At 36.4% G+C, this 24,087-nt stretch overlaps 1 protein-coding gene across 1 annotated transcript in view; it reads left to right on the forward strand.

The window, feature by feature from the left end:
- The window catches only part of LOC123540018 (uncharacterized), a 110,063-nt gene extending 85,976 nt beyond the window's left edge, over positions 1–24,087 (forward strand). Inside the window, exons 33-45 of the mRNA XM_053525834.1 lie at positions 178–288; positions 2,673–2,865; positions 3,378–3,480; positions 5,577–5,671; positions 7,069–7,095; positions 10,561–10,704; positions 11,197–11,293; positions 15,274–15,398; positions 15,803–15,895; positions 17,083–17,168; positions 19,107–19,176; positions 21,088–21,201; positions 22,835–24,087. Of these exons, the coding sequence (XP_053381809.1) occupies positions 178–288; positions 2,673–2,865; positions 3,378–3,480; positions 5,577–5,671; positions 7,069–7,095; positions 10,561–10,704; positions 11,197–11,293; positions 15,274–15,398; positions 15,803–15,895; positions 17,083–17,168; positions 19,107–19,176; positions 21,088–21,201; positions 22,835–22,966 (1,390 nt within the window). The 3' untranslated portion in view covers positions 22,967–24,087. The remainder of the gene's footprint in view (positions 1–177; positions 289–2,672; positions 2,866–3,377; positions 3,481–5,576; positions 5,672–7,068; positions 7,096–10,560; positions 10,705–11,196; positions 11,294–15,273; positions 15,399–15,802; positions 15,896–17,082; positions 17,169–19,106; positions 19,177–21,087; positions 21,202–22,834) is intronic.

The raw sequence follows: 24,087 nt of genomic DNA on the forward strand, positions 1-24,087 counted from the left end.
TATGTCCCCTCCATTTCCTCCTTAGAATGAAAGTTTTCCTCCATCTCCATCTTAACAATTAAGTTATCTTTTGCCTCATTTATGTACAGTTGGCCAATATAGCAAAAATATTTCCCTTGAAAAGTATGATTTTACAGTAATATAAAAAATGGAAGAAATTATTGTCTCGTGTTTCAGTAAAACAAGAACTTCCAGGAAGAGTAAGGTAGCAGAGGCCCCAGTCACCACACAGGAATTACAGCAGCTGTCTGATCCACTAGATTTCCTTGCTAAATACTGTATTATCAAGTAAGAATTATTCAGTATAACATGGCTAAATATTGCTCTGTCAGATAAGAATTATTCAGTATAACATGGCTAAATACTGCACTGTCGGATAAGAATTATTCAGTATAACATGGCTAAATACTGCACTGTCAGATAAGAATTATTCAGTATAACATGGCTAAATACTGCACTATCAGATAAGAATTATTCAGTATAACATGGCTAAATACTGCACTGTCAGATAAGAATTATTTAGTACAACATGGCTGAAAACTGCACTGTCGAAAAGAATTATTCAGTATAACATGGCTAAATACTGCACTGTTAGATAAAAATTATTCAGTATAACCAGGAAGGTCTAATACGGGGAGTAGACACTCCATATAAATAAATATATTTATCTGTATTATGCTGTCGTCCATACCTGTAAATATCGACCAGTCGTTAGCGATCAGATTTTGTTTTCACCACTATCGATTAGCGTGTAATTAGCATATTACCTCATGTTAATCATGGAGCTATAACACTTTTTGTTCAAAGGGTTTACCAGTCACATGTTAAGTGGCGATAATTAGATGATCAGAGATTGATCTAAAGGGATTCTGAAGGAAAAACAGCATGCGACTGCATGTGGTGATATGCTTAATTATTACGAATTAACTCAAGCTCACTTCCCTGAAGAAATATTTTACCACGTAACTTCAAACCTTTATCAAAGGACCGATTTTTGTTGGATTTGAATAAATAAAATGGAAAAAAACAGAAAGCTGACACTTTTCTTAATATTGTAGAGCCATAATTATAATTATTGTTTATAATGTCAGATTTCTACATACAGAAACAAACATTCTTCTTGAACGCAGAGAATGTTTCAAATGAAATTGTTGTTTAAACTTCAAAAATTAGTTTAATTAATTTAATTTTAAAACTGATGTGTGAAAAATACAATGTATTTAAATTAAAATAATGAAATTTTTAAAAAAGGCCGACAACGAAGTTACATTTAGTATTCCGAACTTTTAGATAAAACTGCAGAAAATCATCTAGGTTTAACACGCATTTAAATGGTGAAGAACAAAGCAATATCATAAACAAATATTTTCAGGCAACAGTTTACAGTTTTGACTTGCTATTTTCATTAAAATATGTCCTAATTTTATTGTTCTATATAAATACATGTACTCTGAATCAACAAGGCAAATATCATGTAAAAAAACGACATCTTTCTCTCTGGGTAAGACAAGCCTAGATTTAGCCATTTTCACAGGGCGAAAAGTAACATTAATGTAGATATTTTCCATTTAAAAACAGATGCAGGCAATAATTTCATGGCAGAACTTTTGTTTTCAACAAATGCTTTCCCAGATTTTCACTGAAAGGACGAGTTAAACTGTAAGGTGTAAGTGTATACCCTTCGATTGGACGACAGCATAAGATAAGATAAATGCCGCATTCCAGTCCCTGTATCAGTTGTTCCAGGTATAACATGGCTGAAAACTGTACTGTCAGATAAGAATTATTCAGTATAACATGGCTAAATATTGCTCTGTCAGATAAGAATTATTCAGTATAACATGGCTAAATACTGCACTGTCAGATAAGAATTATTCAATATAACATGGCTGAAAACAGCACTGTCAGATAAGAATTATTCAGTATAACATGGCTAAATATTGCTCTGTCAGATAAGAATTATTCAGTATAACATGGCTAAATACTGCACTGTCAGATAAGAATTATACAGTATAACATGACCAAATACTGTATTATCAGATATAAATAAATCAGTATTATACGGGTGAATACTTCTCTATCAAGATTTATTCAATAAAACTTGGCCTATTATACTGCACTATTAAGTATCACATAGCTAGGTACTATGTTACCAACAGTATGACATGGCTGAATGCTGCATAATGAAGTGGTATTTATTCAGTATAACATAGTAAATACTGCATTATCAAGTATGAAGTGGCTAAATAAGTTAGAATTATTCAGTTTAACACAGCTGAATATTGTTTTACTAGATACTATGTTGAATATGAATTTCTGTATGAGCCGTGCCATGGGAAAACCAACATAGTGGGTATGCGACCAGCATGGTTCCAGACCAGCCTGCGCATCTGCGCAGTCTGGTCAGGCTCCATGCTGTTCGCTTTTAAAGCCTATTGGAATTGGAGAAACTGTTAGCGAACAGCATGGATCCTGACCAGACTGTGCGGATGCGCAGGCTGGTCTGGATCCATGCTGGTCGCAAAGCCACTATATTGGTTTTCTCATGGCACGGCTCATATGTTGTTTTGGTAGCAGTCACATTAAATATTTTGACATTTATTTCTAGACTATAACTCAGTTTACTAGTGAATCTTAAGAAATGTACCCTTGTATAACTTTTATTCCCACAGCCCTGACAGACTTCCTTACTATGAGAGAGTATTCAACAGTGCCGTGAATGTGCAGACTCCACGATACACACGTGACCACATGGCTGCTCGTGGCGGAATAGTACATCTACCGCCTGCTCAGTTGTCAGACCATGAGCTCAACATGCTCAAAGACCTAACTGTGATAACACATGCTCAAACACCCAGGAGAGATGTAAGCTTTTTTGGTTATTTTACAGTACCATGTAGATCAGGTCAGTTTGGTATTATTAAAGGTTAAAATTGAGGGCTGATTTGGTTAAGTAAAATGTAACCTTTTGTTGGAATGAACTGCAACTTCACACACTTGTTCACTGTAATGAACTGACTTAAACTGCACAGGTTCAATAACTCTATTTCTATTTTTAAAATATTCTGCCTCTTTTTCAACTTAGCAGTTTTCAAAATTTACAAAATTGTGTGCCTTTTGCGATTTTTATATTCATTCATTTGTCAAGCTGTTGAATAGCCAAGTGTCGATGTCCTCCGACAGCTCTTGTTGTCATAAAATTTACATTAAATTTTATCTGTTGTTCAGTAGTACTCAAATGCAAGCAAAATTACAGAAGATCATCTATAATAAAATCATTAAACCTTATCAGAAGTGAAGCTTGCAAAATATATGAAATAGATCACAATAATTTAAGTTAACAATTTAGATTTTTAATGTGTTCTATTTTTTTCCAGGGTGTAAGTGTGCCAGAACAGTATCTTGAAAAGTTAAATTACTCTATAGAGTTTATAAAGACAAAGCAGGATGCTCTACAAGACCATATGCATGAACTTCAAGGTAAGTTTTAGTGAACATGTAACCCTTATCATGCTGGACAGGATTGATTCTGCCTTTGCGACCAGTGTAGATCTTGATCAGCCTGCACATCCGTGCAGGCTGATCAAGATCTGCACTGTTCGCCATTCGACCAGTGTAGATCTTGATCAACCTGCACATCCGTGCAGTCTGATCAAGATCTGCACTGTTCACCATTCAGTCAGTATCTTTCTGGTAAGTACCCCGTTTAACAGTAAATGGTACTGGCCAGACTGAAAGATGGACAAGTTCATTATAGAAATTTAGCAAGGTTAGGGTTAAAGCATTATTATATCAGCAAGCCCGCCCACTTAGCTGAATAAGGAGAGTGGAGATCTTTGGATCGTGCAGGTCGTGAGTCCAATTCTTGGCGGGTTGTTTGTTCTTCATGAAGATTTGATAAAAGACATTGTGTCTAAAATCATTCCTTCTCCAGCTCTGATTTTTATACGCCCAAAGGGACGTATTATGTTATGACGCTGGTGTCCATCTGTCTGTCCGTCCGAACTCACATTTGCATACTTAGGTGGCTATAGGAACAATAGGTAACTGTACTTTTTCGTTGATGTCATTCATTCTGTAAGGCTTTTATGTGGATATTTTTCTCTTACGTGGCTAAAAGAACAATAGAGAGAACAAGAGTAGCCACGTAAGTATCCATATGTAGGAACGTCCGTCCGTCTGTCCGTTAGCAATTTCGTGTCCGCTCTGTAACTCTTAAACCCCTTGAAGGATTTCAAGGAAACTTTACACAAATGTTCACCACACTGAGACGATGTGCAGAGCACATGTTTTGGATGTTTCGCTTCAAGGTCAAGGTCACACTTAGCTGTCAAAGGTCATATCAGTTTGTTTCATGTCCGCTCTGTAACTCTTGAACCCCTTGAAAGATTTCAAAGAAACTTGACACAAATGTTCACCACACCAAGTCGATGTGCAGAGCGCATGTTCTCGATGACTTGCTTCAAGGTCAAGGTCATACTTAGGGGTCAAAAGTCATATCAGTTTGTTTCGTGTCCGCTCAGTAACTCTTGAACTGCTGGAAGGATTTCAAAGAAACTTGGCAGAAATGTTCATCACATTGTAACGATGTGCAGAGCGCATGTTCCGGATGACTCGCTTCAAGGTCAAGGTCACACTTAAGGGTCAAAGGTCATATATGACTTTGCTTTGTGTATATTGCGCTGCGTTGCAGTGCTCTTGTTTTTATTTGGCAGATCTCTTTTTTGTACTTACAATAATTTTTTTTTGAATTACTTCCCTTTTATGTTACTATAAATAGTTTATTTTGAAACTTTTTTATTATTGGCCGTAGGGAAAAACCTAGACCACTTTTCTGTAGTAGAACATGGATGGTACCTCCAATTTTTAGGTGTATTTTTACATACCTGTACCTGATAAGGATTTTTTGTAGACTTTGAATATTTTTTTTATGGACTTAGATTTGATTTTTGAAGTTTTCCTTTTGTTGTTCCAGTCCTTTGGGGCTACAACAGTCAAGTTCTTAAAATTTTGCTTCCATCCTATGATGTAAGCCTTCGGGCGTATATTGCCCCGCTTGGCGGTGCTCTTGTTGTCTGGAAATTGACAGTTTCTTGAACAGGTTTGTACTGGTAAAAAATCCAGGAATGCTGTTTAACTGCTCGCCCTTACATAATTGAAAAATTGTTGAAAAATGGCGTTAACCCCAAAGAACAAAACAGAACTAGTTATACCAGCAAATCTATATTAATCCTTACCCTGCTGTATTTCTAAAATGGGCTGACCCATTATTCAATTTGGGCAGTACCACTTATTATTCAAAGGGGTGTTCACTGAAAATTTTCTGACTGAACAACGAACAGTGCAGACCATGATCAGCCTGCATGGGTGTGTTGATTGAACTCCTTCTCAAGTCCTGGCAAAGTTCATACATATATTTAATTTTCGTTGGCTCAAACTATATATTTAACTTGCACAAATTTTGCCAGTCTCACCATGTTCAAGCTAACGAAGTTGGACTGTATGTACATTTAAAGCGCTTGATACAATTACATAAATAAACACATGATCTTGTTTTTTATTGCCATTAATTATAGTTGAGAAGATACATTTGATGGCACAGCTGGCAAAACAACTTGATCGGGACATCGTTAGGGTAGATTATAAATCAAAAGGCAAAAAGAAGAAAAAGGTATGTAATGCAATGTATCTGTGTATTTGTGTTATTTTCTCTACCAAGATAAAAGTTACCATATTTTTTTTCTTGAAAATTGTGGAATTTTTGGAATATAATTGTTAAAGTGTAATTTTCTGCATCAGTCGTTTTTAACTGCTCTGTAAAAATGTTGATTTTAGAGTATAATCTGTTGGAAGAGAAACTTGTATTATTAAAAACTAGTCTTACATCCAAACTTATTTTTATATTTGTATGTAATTGTTGTAATGTATGATTGAAGTAGTTGCAATTTTAGATAGTTTTGGCATTATAAATTTAATTTGCTTATAGTAAAACTCACTTGTAAGAAAACAAAATATAGATGCATAATTATTAATTAGGGAAGTGTATGTTAAACAGTCTGTAATAATGGGGAAAGTGTTTGTTTAACAAATAATCAGGGCCTCGAGTGTTTTGTTGTCTGTTATGTCATGGTTTGAAGTTCAGCTTCGCAGGAATTGAACCAGGAGGGTGTTAGCCTGTGTAGTTTAATATGTAAGCATTTGAATGATGAACCATGATGAATTAGACAACAAACCACTTGAAGGCCTTGATTGTTTTCATTCTTACATGGTCATTGAAATATTTTGGTAAAAATAATTTCTTTATTTGAGTAATAATGAACCGGACGTCATGTGGAAATTTAACGTGATAATGTTCTCTTACCAGTCTGTGCAACAACCATTGTTTATCGTAAAATATACAGAGCTTAAATTTTCTTTGTGTTTAACTGGAAATCATAATCGAGCCATGTTAGAATAAACAATCTGTACTGTTATGGAGGTTGTATCTGTGTTTGTTAAACAATCTTTAATGTAATGGGGGGAAGTGTCCATGTTTGTTTAACAAAGTATAATATAATGGGGAAGTTCTTGTTTAATGAACTGTAATGTTATAGGGTTCTGTTGAACAATCTTTAATGTGATATCAATCTTTAAAGAAATGGGGACTCATCTGTACTTGTTGAATAATCTGTAATGTAATTATTAGAAACAAAATTCAGTAATTAAATGGATGAAGTAATCCTGATTTTCTGTATAATTTAACTTTTACCCTGCTAAACTTCTAAAATGGACTGGTCTATCCTTCAGTTTTGGCAGTACCGTTTATTATTTGGAGGGATGTTTGCTAAAAATATACTGGCTGAATAGCGAACAGTGCAGACCATGATCAGACTGCATGGATGTGCAGGCTGATCTTGGTCTGCACTGGTCACAAAGGCAAAATGACTTGCCAGCTGCAGGCTTAAGGTTGCTGAATATAGTTGTACGTTTCTCTAGGAAAATACATTAGATGCATTTTAATAAAATGCTTGTATAGAAAGATCAGTAATTTAATAGTTTGATGTAATTGTTTATAACATTTAATGTTAGGGTGATGATGATGAAAATAGTCCAAAGGTAATTTTGATTTGTAGGCATGCTCATTCCAAGATTTTATCATCAGTTTTTATCTGCTAACCAGTCCAAGACAAAATTACCCCACCCATTTTAATATAGGTAAACAAGATCTTTTCTTTGAAAAATTATTTTATTTTTTTTTCATTAGAAATAGCATGAAATACAAGATTATCTAGTCAGTCTGATAAATACCATGAATTATTTGAAATAAATTTTTCTTCAAATGTAAAAAGAATAAAGAAAAGCAATTTTGTTCACCTATCTGAAAATGAGTGGGGCAGTTTTGTCTGCATACTGCTACAGAATTAGCTGTTTTGTCTGTATTTGAACAATAGTATACTGTGAAACCATTAATTTCTTTTGGGAACAAATTTTCATGGAATTAAATCCCAGTGAACAAGTAATTTCCGTGGGGGACAAAATTTTGTGTATTTCATGGTTTTAGTCAGTCCAGGAAGTTAAATCCCATAGAACAAGTAAAATTCCCATTCATTTTATGTTCAGACTTTGAAATCTACACAATTTATATCACCACGAAATCATATGTCCACGAAATAGCCATTTTTGGCCCAAACCTCGAAATTTCATGCCCACTAAATTAAATGATTTCACAGTATTTGCCTGCATGATGTCCATCCCAGTGATTGATGATAGATAACTGTATAAACCAGTGATTTTTTTGCCATCTTCATTACAGTTCCCTTAGAAACATAATGCTTATTATAACTACTGCTGACATAATCTGGCTGTTTTAGGCAGATGGCTGCCTAGGTTAGGTTAAAATTTAACAAATGTAGCTGACTTACTGTTATAAAAATTAGTTTCTTTTAGTCTAAGAACAAAATTTCAGTTATTGGGCCCTTTTCACAAAATAACAGAATCTCAGTTATTGGGCCCTTTTGAGAAAATATAGAGGATATTTGTTTGTTTCAGTGAAATATCAATTTTATTTCACAAGTGAGAATCAAAAACTGATATTTTCATGAGTGGCGTAGCCACGAGTGAAAATGACTTTTTTTGGTGCTCACAAGTGAAATAAAACTGATATTTCACTGACACAAACAAATTTTCTTTTTATTTCATGTGTAAAACTCTACTTTTGTCGCGTAATTTATAAAATGTCGAAAATCGCATGAAAGATCAACAGAAAGCATAACGCAAATGACGTCATTTTAACGACGTCATCGTCATTATGGTCCCCGATATTCACAACGCTCGGTATACAATTTGATTTCAGTCGCGACGGAGGACCGGAACTAGTTCGGCAAAAACAGTGAAAATAAAAATGATAATCTACTGTTTCAAAACTGTGGATTATCACTTTTATTTCTCTGAGAAAACTCTATAATTCACTTGAAAACATAAAATAAAACAGTATCTCAGTTTCAGAAATTTTCAAGATGTCTATCAGAAATTAATTTAGGTAATAAAACAGGTATTGCATTTTGGATAACAGTTAGAATAATTGTTTTCTGTGAAGTTTTGAACTTTTGCCTGATCATGTATATAGTCATGATAACTAGACTAGTGATAACAAACTGTATAGTGTGTCAGTCTGTATTATCTTTGAATGTTGAAAATGTATGCCAAAAGGAGCATCAGAAAATTCAGTATAGTAGGGGATATGCTGTTTTTTTTGGGCTGATTTAAACTTTCTCACCTGTACGCCATCCATTTTCTACTCCTGTGACGGTCTAAAATTGCAATTCTACACTGGAATTTTAAAGTTAACTGTGCAGGATAAAGAAAAGTTTTAAAATTGTTGTGTTATTATGTTGTTTGAACAGACATGAATTTGGTTGATATTGCTAGCAGTTTTGATAAATATGTACTGTAGTTTGGGTTATATGTTATTTTTGCTAATTTTTGAAAATAATGCCACTTGCAAATTCAAAATATTAATCTGCAACATGTCGACCTAAACCACAAACACTCACATTTCACAAATTCTTAACACCGCAAATGAAATTGCTTAATGATTAATACATATGCAAATATTACCCAGACTGCAGTATTAAGTGTTGTGTTTATGTATTAGCTATTTATTAATTTAGATAACATTTGCAGTGATTCTGCATGACAAGAAAAATATTATGTGACATGTAGCTTAATTTCTGAAAACATTGGTACAAAGTGTATATTTTTATTGATTATACCAACTTTCAGCTGGGACTTTTGTATTTGATAATTGAGCATTGAAGGTTAACTTAGCGTTCACTTTGCTTATACTTTATTGCCTTGATTATAAGACTTACATAATATTACCATATTGTATATTATATAATTATGCATAATTTATTTCTTTTGAATACATATTGTAAACCCTTTCTGGCCTATGCAAAACCATTGGTTTCCAAACAATAGCTTTTATTTACCTTTTTCATGTAGTAACAGACGTCTCTGATATATAAGGCCATACCAAAATGGAACTATGATTATCATCTTCAGGCTAGTAGGTTTTGGGACATCTGATTGAAGAAAAAAGTTCCGAAAATGTTCATAGCCATAATCACAATGGCCATTTCTGTTCATTACAGGATTGTTACATTACTATAAGCTGCTTCAACATAATATCTACATAAATAACAATTTCTTAAAATTTTAATTATATTACTAAAACTATCATGGTATATTTTCATTGATGTAAAAGCTTTGAGGAAAAAGCAATAGTTTTCTTTTTTAACAACTGTTTGTTTGCCTTTTTCTTGCCTGATGGTTTTAAAAAATCATGAGGATGCTAAACACAGGATCGGTTTGGTATGGCCTTACTTTGAAAATTATGTTATTAGGCAGTATTTATTAATCATTTCCCTTTTTTCAGTAGCTTTTTTTTTTTTCTTTCATCATACAGCATAGTGCAAGCTTTCAAAATGTTTTCTTGTTTATGAACTTTTACTATAATTGTATATTTAAGTTCATAATTATTTTTTTTCTGAAAATACTTGTACCCAAACCAGAGGTTGAATGTGCAGATATCATTATATGTATTATAAGGTGGATGATGTGGCATCTAACCTGTGTTGTCTTTGGTCTGTCATTTTAACTTAGATTCTTTTCTGAGACCACTCTGGTCAGAATTTCATCAAACGTGGGTCTGAAGCATCCTGGCATAGATTTCTCTCCAGTTTGTTGAAATGTTTTCACTTGAATGCATTTAGGGGTCATCAGAGCTAAAGATAGCAAAAACCTTTAAATAGCGATTGATGAATGGCTTGATGGAGCTTCCCTTAACTTGGTCAGAAGTGTTGGTGAATTTCCAGATAAGGAGCAGGGAAGGAAAATTTTATTTCAGTACCTTAAGTAGCTTCGTCACTTCCTTGCAGAACCTAAGCTCCAGCACAATACGGCCAGACCCATTTCCTTTGTTTGAATCACTGAGAATCCTGAATAACTTGAGTATTTATATCATCTCATTGCTGTCTCAAATGATCAGTGTTTAACAGTACTACAAAAAAATAATTACAGAAAAAGAAGAAGAAGAAATCGGAAGAACCGGATTATGATACAATGGGTGCCATGAGCGTCCCGAAGAACTTCATACCACAGCGAGCATCGGATATCACAGATGAGGTTATTGTGAGCAGGATGGATGATAAAATGATGAAAAAGGTGAGGTGAAATTTTACATAAAAAATGAAGATATGATTTTTTTTAGTTTTTTTCTTTAAATGCTTCTTTTTATGCCCTCATTTCTCATGTTATGTTATATTGTTTATCATAATGTTTTGTATGTTAAACATGTACCACTGTGTCAAATACTTAAAGAAGGTGATAGACCTTTCTTGTTTCTGCCTTTTAAAGGATGTTTGAGATATTCATTGGAACACCTTAAGTCAGAAGACTGAATTTAATTAGCTGGTCTAAATTTTTTCTCCAATAAAGTAATAAATGCAGTATTCCTTAACAATGAAAACTTTCTGAGTAATTTTTACAGTCACACTTTTTAGCATCTTGTTGGAATCCTGTACAAAACACAAGTTTCTTTGAATGCTGCGGATATAATATGACCTCTATAATTATGAGACAGTACATGTATTTTTAAATCAGAATATTTCAGAAAGTGTCAAAGTAATTGATCGAGCAAGTGTTTTATTTCTAAAGGTAAAGAAAGATCCTACAGTGAAGAAACTTCAAATGCAGATTAGTAGAGATCTGGAAAAACTAAAGCACTTTGACCAGCGTGTAGCACAAATAGAAGGTAAGACTTCGACCAGTGTGTAGCACAAATAGAAGGTAAGACTTTGACCAGCGTGTAGCACAAATAGAAGGTAAGACTTTGACCAGCGTGTAGCACAAATAGAAGGTAAGACTTTGATCAGTGTGTAGGACAAATAAAAGATAAGACTTTGACCAGTGCATAGGGCAAATAGAAGGTAAGACTTTGACCAGTGTGTACCACAACTAGAAGGTAAGACTTCGACCAGTGTGTAGGACAAATAGAAGGTGAGACTTTGACCAGTGTGTAGTAGAAGGTAAGACTGACAAGTGTGTAGCACAAATAGAAGGATATACTTTGACCAGTATGTAGGACAAATATAAGGTAAGACTTTAACCAGTGCATAGGACAAATAGAAGGTAAGACTTTGACAGTGTGTAGCAAAAATAGAAGGTAAGACTTTGACCAACTTGTAGGACAAATAGTAGGTAAGACTTGACCAGTGTGTTTGTTTGTTTGTTTTAGGTGTAATGCTGTTTTTCAACAGTATTTCAGTCATGTAACAGTGGGCAGTTAACCTAACCAGTGTTCCTGGATTCTGTACCAGTACAAACCTGTTCTTCGCAAGTAACTGCCATCTTCCCCACATAAATCAGAGGTGGAAGACGAATGATTTCAGACATAATGTCTTTTATCAAATCGTCATGGAAAACATAATGCCCCACCCGAGGATCGAACTCACGACCCCGAGATCCGTAGACCGACACTCCCTATTGAGTTAAGCAGGCGGATGACCAGTGTGTAGGACAAATAGAAGGTAAGACTTTGACCAGTGTGGAGCAAAACTAGAAGGTAAGACTTTGACCAGCGGGTAGCACAAATAGAATGTAAGACTTAAACCAGTGCGTATGACAAATAGAAGGTAAGACTTAGACCAGTGTGTAGCGCAAAATTAATAGAAGGTAAAACTTTGACCAGTGTGTAGCACAAATAGAAAGTAATACTTGGTCACTGTGTAGCACAAGTATAGGTAAGGCTTTGACCAGTATGCAGGACAAGCAGAAGGTTATACTTTGGCATGGGTTTAGAGCAAATAATGGTAAGATGTTGACCAACAGCCAACACAGATAGGATGTAAGACTTTAACCAGCATGTAGGACAAATAGAAGGCAATACTTTGACAGGTGTGTAGGACAAATAGAAGGTAAGGCTTTGACCAATATGTAGAACAAACAGAAGGTAAACTTTGACCAGTTTGTAGCATAAGTAGAAGGTAAGGCTTTGACCAGTATGTAGGACAAACAGAAGGTTAGGCTTTTTGATCTATGTGTAGAACAGATATAAGGTAAGATGACCAACACCTAACACTAATAGGAGGGAAGACTTTAACCAGCATGTAGGACAAATAGATGGTAATAATTTGACCAGGATGATGGACAAATTGGAGATAAGACATTGAACAGTATGTATGACAAGTAGATGTTAAGACTTTTATCTAGTGTCTAAAACAATTAAGTGATAAAACTGTGGCCAGATTGTTGCACAGATGGAAGAATGTGAGAGAGACTTCGACCTACATTTAGCACCAATAGAAGGTAAGACTTTGGCAAGCATGTAGCACAAAAAGCAGAAGGTAAGACAGACTTTGTCAAATGTGTAGCACAAAATTTATGGAAGGTAACATTTTGACCAGATTTTTGTACAAATGGAACAAACTTTAGCCGACAATTTGCACAAATAGAAGGTAAGATTTTTGCCAGCCTGTGGCACAAATAAAAGTTTGTAGCATATAGAATATGCTTGAGATTGAAAACGATTTCTACTCAATAAGTAATGAGCCCTTTAGCTTACTGCCTTCAAACTTCTAGGGATAATTGCTTGTGGTCAGTAGGCTAATAGTCAGATCACATTTACCTTAAAACTGAAAACAGTTTTAGCTTGATAACTAAAAGTACACTTGTGAAATCTGCTTTTTATGCCCCCAAAGGGAGGCATATTAGTTTTCAACTGTCCGTCCGTTCGTTCTTTAGTTAGTTCGTTCGTTCGTTAGTCACAACGTTAACTTTTTGCATGAAGGCACTTTACTCGCGAACCACTGCACCCAGGACCTTCAAACTTCACATGCTGATAGTACTTACTGAGTACACCACCCCTACTGACGTTGGGGTCACCAGGTCAAAGGTCAAGGTCACAGGGGCCAACGTTAACTTTTTGCATGAAGGCACTTTACTCGCGAACCACTGCACCCAGGACCTTCAAACTTCACATACTGATAGTACTTATTGAGTACACCACCCCTACTGACTTTGGAGTCACCAGGTCAAAGGTCAAGGTCACAGTGGCCAACGTTAACTTTTTTCATGAAGGCACTTTACTCGCGAGCCACTGCACCCAGGACCTTCAAACTTCACATGCTGATAGAACTTATTGAGTACACCACCCCTACTGACTTTGGGGTCACCAGGTCAAAGGTCAAGGTCACAGGGGCCAACGTTAACTTTTTGCATGAAGGCACTTTACTCGCGAACCACTGCACCCAGGACCTTCAAACTTCACATGCTGATAGTACTTATTGAGTACACCACCCCTACTGACGTTGGGGTCACCAGGTCAAAGGTCAAGATCACAGGGGCCAACATTAACTTTTTGCATGAAGGCACTTTACTCGCGAACCACTGCACCCAGGACCTTCAAACTTCACATGCTGATAGTACTTATTGAGTACACCACCCCTACTGACTTTGGGGTCACCAGGTCAAAGGTCAAGGTCACAGGGGCCAACGTTAACGTTTTGCTAGAAGGCACTTTACTCGCTAACCACTGCACCCAGGACCTTCAAACTTCACATGCTGATAGTACTTATTGAGTACACCACCCTACTGACTTTGGGTCACCAGGTCAAAGGTCAAGGTCACAGGGGCCAACGTTAACTTTTTACATGAAGGCACTTTACTCGCGAACCACTGCACTCAGGACCTTCAAACTTCACATGCTGATAGTACTTATTGAGTACACCACCTCTACTGACTTAGGGGTCACCATGTCAAAGGTCAAGGTCACAGGGGCCAACATTAACTTTTTGCATGAAGGCACTTTACTCGCGAACCACTGCACCCAGGACCTTCAAACTTCACATGCTGATAGTACTTATTGAGTACACCAGCTCTACTGACTTTGGGGTCACTAGGTCAAAGGTCAAGGTCACAGGGGCCAACATTAACTTTCTGCATGAAGGCTATTTACTCGCGAACCACTGCACCCAGGACCTTCAAACTTCACATGCAGATAGTATTTTATGAGTACACCAACCCTACTGACTTTGGGATCACCAGGTCAAAGGTCAAGGTCACAGGGCCCAACGTTAACTTTTTGCATGAAGGCACTTTACATGCGAACCACTTCAACAAGGACCTTCAAACTTCACATGCTGATAGTACTTATTGAGTACACCACCTCTACTGACTTTGGGGTCACCAGGTCAAAGGTCAAGGTGCTGTGGGGGCATTTGTCACCATTAGTGACAGCTCTTGTTAACTTCATATAGATATTGCCTGCGGTTAAATGATGAACCTGAGTGTTTTAGGGTTAATAGTTCAAGGTTGCAATGACCTTAGAACTGAAAAGAGCTTGCAACTGTCAAATTTCAAAGGTTGGATGCCTGTAGTCCGGGGATAATCCTATTTATTTTGGGGTCAGTACCTAAAAGATCAAGGCTGCGGTGACCTAGAGATTGAAAGCCTTTTCTCATCATTCACTGGAGAACACTTTGGTATGGCTTTCACTGTTAATAAGATAATTGCCTGTACATGACTACTGTCATTTTTTTATGTCATTAGGTCAAGGTTAAGGTCATTGCATTCAAAATTAGGATACCCAGTTGCCTTTGACAGGCCAGTATGGTAGGCATATATGTTTTAAAAACAACACTGTCTCCACTGTCAAGGTAAAAATGAATTAGTATATACCAATCACTTACTTTAACTGTCTAATTACAGATGTTGTTATTAAAATTATATTTTCAGATGAGAAGGATCTTGTTGGTCTATATTGTATGGATTATTACTTCAGCGAGCAGGACGAGTCTATGCCACCGTACGAGTTTAGACGTCAACAGAGCCGGCTTTATCAGAAATTACACCCTGATCCAGTAAGTTTTTGCCAGGAGGTTGAAAGATTGTTGAGAAATTTTTCAAACAGTGAATTGTTGTTGGATGAAATCATTGTTTGAGTTCAAATGTTAAGGAAATTACGGTATATTGTGAGGTTGCATCACAAACAGTATTTTTATTCAAAAGATGTTAGGACATTGAAATGATTTTTCATGTTCTAATAGAATAAAATAATTTACCATGTTGTTTTAGGACATTGAAATGATATATCAAACATGTTGTTTTGAGACATTGAAATGATTTATCATGTTGTTTTGGGACATTGAAATGATTTATCATGTTATTTTGGGACATTGAAATAATTTATCATGTTGTTTTAGGATATTGAAATAATTTATCATGTTGTTTTGGGACATTGCAATGATTTATCATGTTGTTTTAGGATATTGAAATGAATACAGAAGAAGTGGAAACAGCTCTACAGCAGATAAACAACAAACTGCTCTCAGAGAAGGAGTTCCAGTATATATACTTTGTAAGTATACTAGTTTCAGTCATACTTGACATGTTTTCAGGTGCAGATCAATGAATCGCGGGGACATGAGTTGATCCACGGGTGGGGAGTATGTTCTATGTGACGATTTGATAAAAGACATTGTGTCTGAAATCATTTGTCCTCCACCTCTGATTCATGTGGGAAACTTGGTAGTTACTTGCATAGAACTGGTACAGAATCCAGGAACACTGGTTAGGTTAACTGCCTTCTGTTACATACCTAGAATACTGTTTAAAAATGGCGTTAAAACCAAAAACAAACAAACAAAAGTAAAATCCAGATTTTCAAGAAAAAAAATTTAATAGCAAGAGAATTGAAAAAATTGCAAGAGATTTATTAAGTAATTTTTTTATTTGATCAAATTTTAGTGCTGCAGTAATAAATATATTTTGCATAACAGTTGGTTATCCTCAAGAAATAGGGGTAATTGTAGATAAAAATAATCAGCTTATTATATAATAAATTATGTATTATGTGACAGGTGAATGATAAAGGAAATCATTACAAAGAATGTTTGGTAGTGATCTTGACTGGATTGTATACTCTGTGTTGTAATGTAAGATCCTCTACATCAGCTTGCGGGGCGGGGGGGGGGGGGGGGGGGGGGTGCCTCCATGGCCTCGTGGTTAAGGTCACTGACTTAAAGTCACTTGCCCCTCATCGAGGTGGGTTTGAGCCTCATTCGGGGCATTGAATTCTTCATGTGAGGAAGCCATCCAGCTGGCTTACAGAAGGTCAGTGGTTCTACCTAGGTGCTTGCTTGTGATAAAATAACGCACAGAGGGGCACCTGGGGTCTTCCTCCACCATAAAGCTGGAAAGTTGCCATATAACCTATAACTGTGTTGTTGTGATGTTAAACCCAACAAAAACAAAAGAACATTAGTGGGATACATGTAAATCGAGGGCTGAGCGCGAAACTATTGTATCTTATTCTTTATCTATATACAGTTACAATAGTTTCGCGCTCAGCCCACGAAATATCAAATATTTAAAGACTACAGGCAAACCTGTATTAAGCAGTCAGTCAATGGAATGATACAGTCTGGCTGCTTATGGCAAGTGGCTGCTTAAAACAGGTGACCAGTAAGGTGGGTTCATCTGTACTTATTTTGATTTATTTGCTGATATATATATATATAATGTGGCATACTGTTACTGTTTTAGATACTTGACCTTCCAAAGAGAGAGAAAATCAACTTTCGGTTGTTCAGTATCATAGCTGCCTTGTCGGAGAAAGTCACACAGATGGAGTAAGAATTGAAACCTTTATTAGATAATTTTTATGCCCCAAGGCATATAGCAATTGAAATGTCTGCCTGTATGAACTAGATTGCCTACAGCCTACATTAATTGAGCCACGCCATGGGAAAACCAACATATTGGGTTTGCGACCAGCATGGATCCAGACCAGCCTGCGCATCCGCGCAGTCTGGTCAGGATCCATGCTGTTCGCTAATGGTTTCTCTAATTGCAATAGGCTTTGAAAGCGAAAAGCATGGATCCTGACCAGACTGCGCGGATGCGCAGGCTGGTCTGAATCCATGCTGATCGCAAACCCACTATGTTGGTTTTCTCATGGCACGGCTCAATTAATCTTATTTAGTTCATTCCCTCTCTCTCTGCAAAGCTTGTGGTAAGACCTACAAACTGACATAATTCTATAGACGACCTTGACCTTCTTATGATCTTCACCTTTAAACTTTAAACCCTATTTTTATACGCCCGTTTGAAAAACGGGACGTATTATGGGAACGCCCCTGGCGGGCGGATGGGCGGGCGGGCGGCGTCAACAGACCTTGTCCGGAGCATATCTTCTACATGCATGGAGGGATTTTGATGAAACTTGGCACAGTTGTTCACCATCATGAGACGGAGTGTCATGTGCAAGAACCAGGTCCCTAGGTCTAAGGTCAAGGTCACACTTAGAGGTCAAAGGTCAAATTCAAGTATGACTTTGTTCGGAGCATATCTTCTTCATGCATAGAGGGATTTTGATGAAAGTTGGCACAATTGTTTATCATCATGACTCGGAGTGTCATGCGCAAGAACCAGGTCCCTAGGTCTAAGGTCAAGGTCACACTTAGAGGTCAAAGGATACAAGAATGAAAACTTTATCCGGAGCATATCTTCTTCATGCATAGAGGGATTTTGATGAAAGTTGGCACAATTGTTCATCATCATGAGACGGAGTGCCATGCGCAAGAACCAGGTCCCTAGGTCTAAGGTCAAGGTCACACTTAGAGGTCAAAGGATACAAGAATGAAAACTTTGTCCAGAGCATTTCTTCTTCATGCATGGAGGGATTTTGATATAACTTGGCACAAATGTTCACCACCACAAGACGGAGTGTCATGCGCAAGAACCAGGTCCCTAGGTCTAAGGTCAAGGTCACACTTAGAGGCCAAAGGTCAGATACAAGAATGACTGTCCGAAGCATTTCTTCTTCATGCATGGAGGGATTTTGATGTAACTTGGCACAATTATACACCATCATGAGACGAAGTGTCATGCGCAGTTCCCTTCTTTAGAATTACTTCCCTTTGTTGTTACTACAAATAGCTTATATTGTAACTTTTTCATTACTAGACGTAGGGAAAAATTGAGACCACTTTTCTGTAGTACAACATGCATGTTACATCCAATTTTGAGGTGTATTTTGTCCAATCTCTACCTGGTAAAGATTTTTGTGTGGACTTACAATTTTTTTCGGGGGAGGGGGGGGATTTTTTTTTTTTTTTTTTTAAGATTAACTTCCCTTAGTTGTTACTATAAATAACTTATATTGTAACTTAACTTTTTTATAATTGACCGTAGGGAAAAACCAAGACTACTTTTCTGTGGTACAACATAGTTGTTACTTTCTAATTTTAGGTGTATTTTAAGGTATCTCTACCTGGTAAGGAGTTTTTTGTGGACTTAGAAAAACAAAAGAATTACAATGATTACTAAACAACCACAAAATTAAAATTACATCTGCAAATACAGGTGCTAGAGTAATGAAATTTGCTGTGACGGGCGTATATTGTGACATTCTGGCAATATTGTTGAAGTATAGCAACATGTTCATTGTTTATAATAAATACCTCCAGTTTGATTTCATGGATAAATCTTAGAATTTACTTGCATGTTGAAATGTATGAGTACATGTATGTTGTTTTTTCATTTATGTGAACTTTGGCTTATTTCAGTCCTGTTATACGCAAGTTAATGAACAAGGTGGATTATAATGCACTGGATATCAAAATGGAAAAGAGCAAGGTATAACAGCTTTATCAATACTGTAGTTTTTAGAAAGTCAAGATTCTATTTTCTTATATTGCCCAAAGGTGGGCATATTAAAATTGCACTGTCCGACTGTGTGTGCATCCGTGTAAATTCTTGTCCGAGCTGTAACTCTGCCTTCCATAAAGGGATTTTGGAATAACTTGGCATAAATGTTCACCAAAATGAGACGACGTGTCATGCACAATGCTTACTCATATTTGACTTTCTTACCTGATCATTTGCACTTGTCAGTGTAGCTCACTTTACTCAGGTGAGCGATCCAGGGTCATCATGACCATCTTGTATATTATAAACTTGTACATTGTATTGGCAATAAAATATGTACAAACTACTAGAATGTTAATCTTAGTTTTTGTAAGTAACACAGGTTGAGAGTGATATACATGTATTGTCAACCAGAGAAAAGCAATGCTTATCAGATATTGTCAACCTGAAAAAAGCAATGTTTATCAGATATTGTCAACCTTAGAAAAGCAATGTTTATCAGATATTGTCAACCTGAGAAAAGCAATGTTTATCAGATATTGTCAACCTGAGAAAAGCAATGTTTATCAGATATTGTCAACCTGAAAAAAGCAATGTTTATCAGATATTGTCAACCTAAGAAAAGCAATGTTTATCAGCATTATCTCTCAGTAAGGGTTTCTCGGAAATGAATAACAGAAGATCATCTCATCAAATCATTGGAATGCTTGTCCAAACTAGGTTTGGGATTGTTTTTATACCCTCACAAAACGAAGTTTGGGGTGGGTAAATAGGAGTGAGCTTGTAGGTCGGTTGGTCTGTTGGTTTTCATGGTTTCCAGACGATAACTCATGAAAGGCTTGAATGATTTAAATAATTTTTGGTACTCAGGTTTAACATCGGAAAATACAGGTCAAGTTCGACTTTGGGGTCAGTAGGTCAAAGGTCAAGATCACAGTGACCCTGAACAGTAAAACGGTTTCCGGATGATAACTTGAGAATGCTTGGGCCTAGGATCATAAATTATTGTACACAGGTGTAACATCATGACATACAGGTCAAGTTCGACTTTGAGGTCTCTAGGTCAAAGATCAAGGTCACAGTGACTCGGAACAGTTATACTGTTTCTGGTTGATAACTTGAGAACGCTTGGGTCTAGGATCATAATTTTTTGTACACAGGTGTAACATGATAAAATACAGGTCAGCTTTGACTTTGAAGTTAGTAGGTCAAAGGTCAAGGTCACACTGACACAAAACAGTTAAAGGGTTTCCAGATGGTAACTTCAGAACGCTTGGGCCTAGGATCATGAAAATTGATAGGGAGTTTGGTTATGACCACCAGATGACCCCTTATGATTTTGAGGTCAGTAGGTCACAGGTCAAGGTCACAGTGACCTGGAACATATAAAACGGTTTTCAGACAATAACTTCAGAACACTTTGAACTAGGGTCATGAAACTTAATAGTGAGGTTGGTCATGACCAGCCAATGACCCCTATTAATTTTGAGTTCCAAAGGTCAAAGGTCAGAGTGACCCAGAACATTTAAACCTTTTCTGGACATTAACTTGAGAATGCTTGGGCCGAGGATCATGAAACTTCATAGGGAGGTTGATCATGACCAGCAGATGACCTGTATTGATTTTGAGGTCAGTAGGTCAAAGGTCAACCAAGTTCAGCTTTAACATTGGCTTAGTTCTATGACAAGGCCATATTGTGGGGGTATAATTCGTAATTCCTGTGACAACTCTAGATTTTGGTGGTTGGGGGATTTTTTTATAGCACCTAGAATGTTATACAACAAAATGATCATACCCAAATGTTGAATTCAAAATAAGTCTCTGTTGGTCTGTGGAAAAGTTACATGAAGTGTTTATTTTGAGGTATAATAATGTATATTGATATGGTTGGCTTTACAGGAATTGTTTGAATTGTTACAAGATGAAAGCCAGTTGCCTGTAGGGAATGCTCCAGCTGAAACACTAGCTGTAGAACTCACTGCTGGAGGTCTAACACCGGAACATACCAATTATGTGAGTATAGGAGAGAATGAGATGTTGCGATTTCATACATGTACTGGTACACATACATGTCACGAGTTTGATCCCCTGGTGGGTCGTATGTTGTCTGTGATGATTTGATAAAAGACATTGTGTCTGAAAACATTCGTCCTCCACATCTGATTCATGTGAAGAAGTTTGACAGTTCCTTGCGTAGAACAGGTTTTACTGGTACAGAATCCAGGAACACTGGTTTAATTTAATAGGTTAACTGCCTGCCATTACATAGCTGAAATATTGTTGAAATGTTTTGTTAAACCCAAAACTAACTAACACATGATACATGTAGAATTTTGATCTGTATTCCATTAAGCGCCTGAGGAGTTTAAATTTGAAATATTACAATGTTTATACACATTATACATTAATCTGTAATCTATTAAAATTTTAAAACATATTCCGGAACTTCTTGGCCTGATGTTTAATAGGTGTAAATTTACTTGTAGCAAGTAACTCAATTACATTATAATGTGAAATCATTAATGTTCGTGGGGGACTAATTTTCGTGGTTGAGACAATCAACGAAATTTAATCCCAACGAACAAGTAAAATTCCTATTCATTTTATGTTCAAAAGTTGAAATCCACAAATTCATATCCCCATGAAATTACCTTTTTGACCAAAACCACAAAATTTCATACCCACGAAATTAAATGATTTTACAGTATCTGTCATGTTTTAGCAGACAGTTATAGTTATTTTTATAGGGATTAACTGCACCTACGAGTACACCTTTGAATTCATAACCTCTGCTGTTTCTAGTTTGTAAATGCTAACTGCTTTTAGCTCGAATGTCAAATACCGTAGCTGAAATGTGTGTCCCCTCCATATCTTCTACACCACTTTGAAAACAATTCATAAAATTAGTATCAATTTTTTATGTCATCAAGATGAGTTGCATAGCAGGCAACCTAGGTCAGTCAAACTTAGAAGTCAAATGTCAAATAGATAGCTTCTACACTGTTGGGAAGCTTTTCATGAAAGTAACACAATTTGTTTACATCATCAAGATGGCATGAAAAGCACACAACTCCAGTCACCATAAACAAGATCAAGGTTACACTTGAATGTCAAAGAGCTTATCGTCTAAACAGCAGGGAGATTTTCATAACACTAGCGTTAGTTCTTTACTTCATCAAGACTACTACATGCAGAGCGCATGACTGGCGTCATTATGTTCAAGGTCAATGTCACACTGGAGTCAAAGATCAAAAGCATAAATCTGTGTCCAGTGCATATTTTCTACATCACTAGAAAGAATTTCATAAAATTGTTAACCTTATCCAGATGACAACCCAGGTTATTAGGTCTGAAGTCAATGTCACACTTGGAGGTCAAAGATCAGATAGCTTAAATTTGTGTTGGCTCCATACCCTCTTAACTGTTTGAAGGACTTTCATGAAACTAGCAACAATTATTAACCTCACCATAAGGACTTGCAGAATGAACAACCCAGATCACTGGGTCCAAGGTCAAAGTCATAGTTGAAGGTCAAAGATCATAATCACTATTTTTTTCTTTTCTGTATCAGAACAATGTCAGGGGATGTTAAGGGTCTTTAATAATAGCTCGTATTAACATTGCTTTACATTTCAATTTATTTCAGGTTTTAAGCAAGTTCAACAGAGAAGGTCGTGGCTTTGTAGATTTTCTCGATTTCGTCACATATGTTCCACTGTTTATTGAGATACACAAGAGAATTATAGAAGACCCATTCAATGACACTCTAAATGTATGAACCGAGTGTGCATTAACAACTAGTTATAAAAGATCCAGTCAGTGACATCATGAATGTATGAAACCAGCGTGTTAAGAGAAAAGAAACATGAAAAATTCATTAAGTGAAACTCTCAGTATCAAAGTGGTACATTAATAATGAATTATAGAAGGTCCTTTCATGATGCCCTTAATGATAAAGGAGGAAGAAGTGAGACTGTTATGATGCTACCCTTTACCCCCACCCCCTCCCAACTCTTCAAAAAAGATGAGGTGTATTGTTTTGCTTGTGTCTGTTGGTTGGTTGGTTGGTCAGTCAGTCAGTAGAACCTTTCATTGCTTATCAATTATTGGAGAATGCTCTAGCCTACAATAGTCAAACATTATAGGATGATTGTCTGTGGTCAGTAGATGGTCCATATAATTTTAGAGGTGGTAGGTCAAAGGTCAAGGTCACTGTGATCTTGAGACTGATCTTGTTTCTGCTCAATAACAAGAGAAAGCTTTGAAATCCAGTGGTTTAACTTTTAAAAAATGACTGCCTATGGTAAGTAGTTGACCCCTAATGTTTTTTGGTCAGTAGATCAAAGGTCAAAGTCACGGTGATCTTCTGACTGAAAGTATGAAAAATTCAGATCAATAACTGAAGAATGATTTGGCCTATGGCTGTCGAGTTTCGTAGGATTGTCTATGGTCAGTAGGTAACCTTTTTTGTTTTTTGAGGTCAAAAGCCAAGGTCACGTAATATTGAAAATTATACACCCCATTACCTGTGGCGTGCCATGAATTGGCTGGGCATACGTCTTTTACAAACAGTTTTTGTTCATTGAAGATTCTGTCAGTAACCTACTTAGTACATTTGTATAATCTAAAATCCTTTCTAGACATACACGTGTATAAACTGCTTTCTAGATATATGTAAACTGCAAATTATGAAAAGTAAATTCTGTGATATAATGGACTCCTTTCAAATAACGGTACATGTGCAGCCCCGTAAAGAACACCAGAATGTCAGTCCAGTGATAAAACAACTAGTAGCCTACTTACAATATACGTTTCAGTTTAGTTAAGTAGATCACAAAGAAATTATTGTTTATTTAAAACTACCAGTGAGATGTTAATTCTGAAGTTTAAACTTAGCTG

This window comes from Mercenaria mercenaria, chromosome 16 (genome assembly GCF_021730395.1).
Source record: "Mercenaria mercenaria strain notata chromosome 16, MADL_Memer_1, whole genome shotgun sequence".
Lineage (NCBI taxonomy): Eukaryota > Metazoa > Mollusca > Bivalvia > Venerida > Veneridae > Mercenaria > Mercenaria mercenaria.